This window comes from Microtus ochrogaster, unplaced genomic scaffold, assembly GCF_000317375.1.
Source record: "Microtus ochrogaster isolate Prairie Vole_2 unplaced genomic scaffold, MicOch1.0 UNK109, whole genome shotgun sequence".
In the NCBI taxonomy this organism is placed as follows: domain Eukaryota; kingdom Metazoa; phylum Chordata; class Mammalia; order Rodentia; family Cricetidae; genus Microtus; species Microtus ochrogaster.
Genome location: NW_004949207.1, coordinates 583,441 through 591,781, shown reverse-complemented (window position 1 = coordinate 591,781; position 8,341 = coordinate 583,441). Strand labels below are relative to the sequence as shown.

The 8,341-nt window shown below is 44.9% G+C and overlaps 1 protein-coding gene across 1 annotated transcript in view; it reads right to left on the bottom strand.

Annotated features, from left to right (window-relative positions):
- The window catches only part of Zcwpw1 (zinc finger CW-type and PWWP domain containing 1), a 32,663-nt gene that overhangs the window by 6,282 nt on the left and 18,040 nt on the right, over nt 1-8,341 (bottom strand). The window contains exons 8-11 of the mRNA XM_005371459.3: nt 3,604-3,720; nt 2,986-3,106; nt 2,310-2,385; nt 1,833-1,937 (exon numbers count right to left, since the gene is read on the bottom strand). Of these exons, the coding sequence (XP_005371516.1) occupies nt 1,833-1,937; nt 2,310-2,385; nt 2,986-3,106; nt 3,604-3,720 (419 nt within the window). The remainder of the gene's footprint in view (nt 1-1,832; nt 1,938-2,309; nt 2,386-2,985; nt 3,107-3,603; nt 3,721-8,341) is intronic.

The following is an 8,341-nucleotide window of genomic DNA, read 5'->3' as shown; positions in this document are numbered from 1 at the left end:
TTCGAGACCAGCCTGGTCTACAGAGCTAGTTCCAGGACAGGCTCCAAAGCCACAGAGAAACCCTGTCTCGAAAAACCAAAAAGAAAAAAAAAAAAAGAAAAGAAAAATAGTCAACATAGAAATTCTCAAATAACTAGTAATTCTTGAAATTCTTCAACTTAGGGCTGGAGCGATGGCTCAGCAGTTAAATATTGCTCTTCCAGAGGATCAAAGTTAAGTTCTCAGCATCCACATCAGGCAACTAACAACCATCTAAACTCCAGCCTCGGGGGATCAGAAGCTTTGGACATGCATGCATTGCACATACCACAATTAAAAATAAAAATAAATATTTTTTTAAAAAATTATCAATAATAATATTAGAAGAGTGACCACAGTATATCACTACCCACCAGACATTATCTTTTTTTTTTTTTCTGAGACAGGATCACACACTGTAGCTCAGTCTGGCCTGGCACTCACTATAGCCTATTGGCCTCAAACTCACAGCAACTCCCTAGCCTCCGTTTCCTACATGCTGAATTATAAATGTGAATCACCACACCTGACTTAGACATTATCTTAGCTACGGGTGCTTAGTTGTCAGTTCTGGGTACTGACAGGACACTCCATTCTTAATCTTTTGGGGCTCAGAAACAATACTCTCCTTCCCAGCAAACCTCGGTGCCCTCTCCACAGTGGATCACACAGGAATTTGAAGGAAAAGAAGACCCACATTCAGGTGACTTTGCTTTTCAGCTTCTCACAAGTTCCTCTGAACCCACAGTTTAATGCTCGTAGTTCAGTTGAATAGGAGGCATACACCAAACATCTCTTCTGTAAGCTCCACAATTCCAAAGGTCATCTCGTTGAGTTAATTAAACCCAAAATGATTACAGGGATTATACATGCTTCTAAGTTAGAGAAAACTAAAGACAAGGTTTGGAGACAATTATTTGGTTGTCACAACTAGAAGAGGGAAAAACATAGGGTAGAGGATGCTGCAGTGTCCAGGGATCTTGCTAATACCTGCATGCAGAACAGATGCAGCTAACACCTGCATGCAGAACAGATGCAGCTAACACCTGCAAGCAGAACAGGTGCAGCTAATACCTGCATGCAGAACAGATGCAGCTAACACCTGCATGCAGAACAGGTGCAGCTAACACCTGCAAGCAAAACAAGTGCAGCTAACACTTGTATACAGAATAGGTACAAGCGGGCTGGAGAGATGGCTCAGAGGTTAAGAGAGAGCACTGACTGTCCTTCCAGAGGTCCTGAGTTCAATTCCCAGCAACCACATGGTGGCTCACAACCATCCATAATGAGAGCTGGTTCCCCATTCTGGCCTGTAAACATACATGCAGGCAGAACATTGTACATGGAATAAATGTTTTTTTTAAAGAAAGAAAGAAAGAAAGAAAGAAAGAAAGAAAGAAAGAAAGAAAGAAAGAAAGAACGAAAGAAAGGAAGGAAGAAAGAAAGAGAAAGAAAGAAAGAAAGAAAGAAAGAAAGAAAGAAAGAAAGAAAGAAAGAAAGAAAAGAATAGGTACAAGCTAACACTTGCAGACAGAGGATTATCTGGACCAAGATGCCCACAGTGCTGGAACTGTGGAACTCTGGGTTAATCTGGGCCTAACAGCTGCAACTTCCAAACTGACTCAGAACATGGTATGGTGGGGCTTACCCATAATCCCAGGATTTAGGAGGCTGGAATAGGAGGAGCAGAAGTTCGAGGTCATTCTTGACTACATAGTGAATTCCAGGCCAGCCTGGGATATGAGACCTTCTCTTTAAAAAAAAAAAAAAACACCTGTTCCCTGTATCACAACAGATGCCCAAAGTTTGCTCACCACTTTGGATAGCTCCAGGGACAGTTCCTGGAAGTTCTTCAGCATGCTGACTGAAATCCACGCACGAGAAACTGTTTCTCCAAAATATGTCACATGGTACTTGGACTGTAACAAAAGATAAGACTTGAATTCCTGCCCTTCTCTCTGCTTTTCCCTTGTCAGAGAAATATGTAGGTGGGAAGTCACAGGAAAGATGCTGGAGCTCATATCCTCCCTGAGCGCTGGCTCACCTACCCCGTTCACTTCACTGTTCCTCTACTCTGACCTCAGGGATCCCAGGAAACACATACTGGACAAAACAAAGATGCCCTCCTAGGCAGCAAATGGATCTCAATACAAGTTCATTTCTCTATGTGTCTATCTTCCTCCATATCTGTCACTCTTAAGTGTCTGCTTCCACGTGTCTACTAGACAAATCTAACTCTAAATATGTAAGGGTGGCTATGCCGCTGCTCGGACCAAAACCAGGAAACTCACCGGCAGGGAATCAAGATGAGATGCAAAAAGAAAATACTCCCCCAGGTCAGGATCAGGTTCTATCATGCCTGGCCACCTGGGGATGAGGAATGGAACGGAGAGAAAGGGGTTACGATCAGAACACACCTCACCATCATGCACACGTGGAAAAGAGCAAGATGCTTTGTAAAAGACCCAAAAGCTATACTCCGTTAGTCCCTACTGGTGCTCACTACCAAATGACTACAAGGGAGCTCAGTCATCCTAGCAAGCCTGTGGACAGAACCAGAAAAAGGCTAACCTTCTCTTTACTTCGCATGCCTCTCACATCTCAACTTTTTAAATATCTTGAAGCAGGGCTTGGTGGCAGATGGCTTACAATCCCAGCACTAGGGAAGCTTAGGCAAGCTCAAGGCCAGCATTGTTTCAAAAACAAAGCAAAACAGAAACAAGAAATTGCTTTAGGTCCTCCCTTTTTTTCACTCATGGCAGCATCATCAGACCCATTTTTCCAGAGATCTCACTTCCACCCAGGAACATAGAGTCTTCCAAAGCCTTCCAGCCCAGTCCTCTGTCTTTCCCCCTCACTGATGCTCTTTCTAATGAAAGTACCACATCCATGACAAGATTGCCATATCCTTTCATGACTCTACAACTCCCAAGTTCAGGAAAGATGTTCTCTGTTACGGTGCCCTACCAGGGGTAACCATGTTGCTTGGCCCAGATGATGGATCCTGGAATGTAGGAGGCATAGGCCACATCGCTCTCACACCCTGTCCAGGTCTCCTCGGGAATATCACAGCGATTATAATTCAGGTCTGCCAAGAGAGAAGACTGTAGAAATGAGAGGCCCAAAGGGTGTAACTAGGATGGAGCCCACAGAGAGGGCAAAGGGAAGTTGTACGGGCTGCAGGCGGGAGAGAATAGAAACCCCATAGAGGAAATGCAGCTAGAGCCAAGAGGAGTAGTGCTGCCTCCCAAAACAGATTCCTGCTCACATCCCAGAGTGACTCTGCCCCCTCTGCGGAGCAGTGTGGGGATGTTTCTCTAAGAGGCTTTCTCGTCTGTAAAATAAGTACACTGGACAAGATGGTCATAATCTATCCAAACCATTTCAAACATTCTAGAATGAATGCTAAAATCATTGGGTCTCTCTTACTTGCTTCTTCCCACATGCCATATATCCCTCTCTACCCACAATCCAACATCAACATTCCAGGAGGCACTGGTACAATCAGGCAAGGCTGACATACATGGAATTCACTCAGTGTACACATAAAGATTCCCGGGAGGGGACATTTCCCTTCCTTTGTACCTGGATTCTGGTCACAAGACCAATTATCTGGGAGCACTGAGGGATCGATGTCTCCACGTAGCTGTCTCCATTTCTCACACTTTGGAAAGGAACACTGGACCCAGATGAGACACTGGCCTGTGACAGGAGAGAAACTAAAGTAAGACAAAAAGAGTTCTTCCTTCTTCAGTCCAGCTAAATTCAATATAACTTTCTCTGTGGCCCCTGAATCGTGCCTCAGCCATAATAACTAGTCGAGTCTGAATTAAAGCAGCAGAGTGAGAGCTCAGGGAAGACAGCCTAACTTGGTGGCAGAGCTGGCCTTAGAATTCAAGCCTTACACTGTAATCTCTCCCTACCAGGCACAAGTGATGCTCTTCCTGTACCGACACCAAAGAGAAAGGCTGCTGTAGCCCAGCAGTTCAGAGCATGGACTGTTTTCCCAGTGTTTCGTTCCCAGCACCCACATGGGACAGCTCACAAATGCCTCAACTTCCCCTCCTGGAGATCTGACATTCCCTTCGGGCCTCCATAGGCATTTGCTCATGTGCACAACCCCACACTCTGACACTCACATACACAATATTAAAACTTAAAAAAAAATTAAGGTTGCCTTAGGGCTGGAAGTGTACCTCGGTGTTCTGTAGAATACTTTCTTAACTTTTGCAAAGCCCCAGGAATCCATCCTTGTTATCACAAAGTTACAGAAAGCTTGGGGCTAGGAAACTGCTTCCTTGAAAGCAGGAGAACTGAGTTAGATCAACACACTCACACTACCCATGTAAAAATGCTGGGCACAGTGATGGGTGCTTATAACCGTGGCAGTGGGGAGACAGAGATAGGCGAATCCCTAGGACTCACTAGCTAACTAGCCTAGGCTATTTGGTAAATTCCAGACCAGTAAGAGACCCTGGGTCTAACTCTAACATCACAGCACCTCTTCTGTGCACAGTACCTGTAATTGTAATTCTTACCCAAATCTCAACTATTTATTTGTCTGTTATCAAATTACAAGTCTGTAAGGTTGAACAGATATCATCAATGATGAGGGCTGGAGAGATGGCCCAGCAGTTAGGAGCAATTGACTGCTCTTCAGAGGACTCAGGTTCAATTCCCAGCACTCACATGGCAGCTCACAACTGTCTGTAAATCAGTTCCATGGGATCTTACACCTTTACACCAACGCACATAAAATAAAGTTAAATCATAAAAAATCCTTAAAAATATAAATTAAAAAAAAAGATATCTCAGTGATTAAGATCAGAGCACATACTACCCTTACAGAGGACCGCAGTTCAGTTCCCAGCATCCACCTAGGGCATCTCACAACTGCATGTAACTCCAGCCCTAAGGGATTGTCTTAGTCACGGTTACTATTGCGGTGTTGAAACACCGTGACCAAAACAACATGGGGAAGAAAGGGCTTATCTAGCTTATGCTTCCATATCACAGCTTATCATTAAAGGAAGTCATTAGAAGAACTCAAACAGGTTGGAACCTGGAGGCAGGAGCTAATGCAGAAACCATGGAGGGGTGCTGCTTACTGTCTTGCTTATTATGGCTTGCTCAGCCTGCTTTCTTATAGAACCCAAGACCACAAGCCCAGGGGTGGCACCACTGACAATGAGTCCCCCCCCCCATCAATCACTAATTGAGAAAATGCCCTACAGGCAGGCTTGCCTGCAGCACATCTTATAGAAGCATTATCTCAAATTAGGTTCCCTCCTCTCTGGTAATTCTACCTGTGTCAAGTTGACATAAAAACAGACAGCACAGGGTTCTACTTCCTCATTGGCCTCAAAAGGCACTGCACTCATGTGCATGAATCCACATACAGACACACATACATAAACATAATTAAAAATAAAATAAATTTTTAAAAAAATGACCAAGTTGCATCCTTTAGGACCAATGCCCTAAGTTCATTCATTCTCCTCCACAAGACACAAGTCTGGGTCCAGCACCCTTCTCTTAACCATTTACTCTGCCCCTCACAAAGGCCATGGCTTCCTTTTATTCATTACTTTTCAAACCTCCACTTATATCTACTCAAGGTTTCCAGTATGTCCTATGAAACTTCACAAACTTGACAAACAGTCATTCACACATCATCAAGCCAGTGTGTGTGTGTGTGTGTGTGTGTGTGTGTGCGCACGCGCACATGTATGTGTGTGCACAAGCATGTGTAGAGAGAGGTCAGAAGTTGATGATCAGCATCTTCCCCTATTGTACCCCATCTTATTATTTTGGGGGGTATGTGATTTGGGGTTTATGAGTGTATGTATGTGCATGCATGTACACAGATGCACATGAAGCAAAGAAGTTTTACTTGCTTATTATTTGGGCAGGGTGGGTGAGGCAAGGTTTCACTGTGTAGCTGGCTAGCCTCAAGCTCACAGTGCCTCTGTCTCCCAAGTGCTCCGGCTAAAAGCATATACCACCATGCCTCGTAACATTTTATTTTTACTTTTAATTGTGTTAACATAGGAATGTGTGTGTATGTGGAGTGCAGTGCTCATGGAGAAAGACATGGCCAATTGGAACCTCTGGAGATGAAGTTAGAGTCAGTCGTAAGACACCTCCTGGGTGCTCTGAACTGGACTCAAGTCCTCTACAAGAGCAGTAAACCCTCTTAACCACTAAGACATCTCTCTGGCCCCCTTCACCCTATTTATAAGGCAGGATCTCTCTGAATCTGGAGTTTCCTGATTCTGACAGGGATCTTCCTGCCTCTGCTCCCTACGCATTAGGCTTACAAGCACATGTCACTGCACCTTGCTTTTTCATGTGTGTTTTAATAAAGGCTCAAACTCAGATCCTCACACTTGATCGTCAAGCACTTTACTGACCGAGCCATCTCCATGGTACTCTATCTTCATCCTGATACCTGGACACTAACGATACTGCCCCACTCAACCACAGCATCAGATGGCTAAGTGGAGTCTGTTCCTTCTCACACTCCCACCAGCACTACGCCTCTCTCCCACAGAAACCCTGTCTCTGAGGTGCCCTCCACTAGACACTATCTCGCCCTATTGTCTCCTTGCAAAGATGGTGGCATCCTGCTCAGTCTTTACCTCCCCACGTCAAGCCTTCAGTTCTGATGACAAGAGCGTCACAGGACTGACTCAAAAGCACCCCACGGGTTTCTTGGCCCTGTTCCATACACCTCCTCAGTAGCCTACTCCCACTTCTGCATGACCCAGCCAGTCATGTCAGACAGCACACACAGCCTCTGAGTCATATGTCCAGATAGCCTCTGACTGCCCTGTCCTCTCCACCCCGCTTGCTGAAAGAGTCCTGCAGCTCTTACTTCATCTCAGTCTCCAGCCCACCAGGCTGCCCCATCCACTCCAAAACCAGGACGACCTGAGTTTGATCTCCAGCGTCATGTGACATCTAGGTACAGTAGTGAACACCTTTAAGCCCAGTGCTAGAAAGATAACAGCAGGATCCCTGGAGTCCATTGGCCAATCAGCCTCACTGAATCAGTGATGTCCAGGGTCAGTGAGAGACCTTATCTCAGAATATAAGGTAGAGTGTGACTGAGGAAGACACCTAAGGTTCATCTCTAGCCTACACACACACATTCACACGCATGCACACCCACACGAGCACACACATGCACACATACATATAAACAAAAAAGATTTAGTATCATCAAACAATGTTTCACCTGTAAGTTTGCTGTGTTAAATTTTTGCCAACTGCCAATTTTTACCTTAAAACATCTTCAAATGCAGGGATATACCTCACCCATGTCTAATCATATCCCACAAAATTATTGCTTAGACTTACATTTGGGTCCTTTCAAAACATCATTATACTATGTATGAATCATTTCTTAAGTATTTTATCCAAAAACAAAATACTGGAGGCTGGAGAAATGGCTCAGTGGTTATGAGCACTTATTTTTCCAGAGGGTCTGGGTTCAATTCCCAGCACCAACATGGTGGCTCACAATTATCTATAACTACAGTTCAAGAAGAGTTGACCTCTTCTGGTCTTTGTCGGCACCAGGCATGGTCACAGTGCACAGACACACATGCAGGCAAAGTACCCACACATAAAATAAAATTTAAAACTAGACAATGGCTGGGCGGTGGTGGCACACGCCTTTAATCCCAGCACCCGGGAGGCAGAGGCAGGTGGATTTCTATGAGTTCAAGGCCAGCCTGGTCTAGGAGAGCTAGTGCTGGGACAGGCTCCAAAGCTACAGAGAAACCCTGTCTCAAAAAAACTAAAAAAAAAAAAAAAAAGCAAAACCAAACAAACAAACAAAAATCACCAATACAATTGCCCCTAATGGTCAGGTATTTACAGAGGTGACCTGGCAAGACTAGAAAAAGAGCCTCAATCTTAAAGAAAACTGTCTACACTCCTGTGGAAAGCACACACCCAAGAGAGCACGGGCAGTTTCCTGCACTTGACAAGTTTCAAAAGCCCAAGAGAGAACAAAAGGTTGTGAGGGTAGGAAAGTGGGTGTGGATCAGGAGGTGTTGAGGGAAGAGTGAATATGATAAAAATAGATTATAAAATTCTCAAAGAACTAATAAAATGAGAGGGGGGAACCTGTTTGCTGCTCACCACGTGCAAGTGTGTGGCTGCATGGCGGTGGAGACTGTAACCAGCACCCATTCAGAGCGCTCCCTTGACTGCTCATTCCTGAAAGGCTAGCTCCCTGTCCCCTGGGACACCTCATCTCCCTCATCCCTGAAAGGCTAGCTCCCTGTCCCCTGGGACACCTCATCTCCCTCAT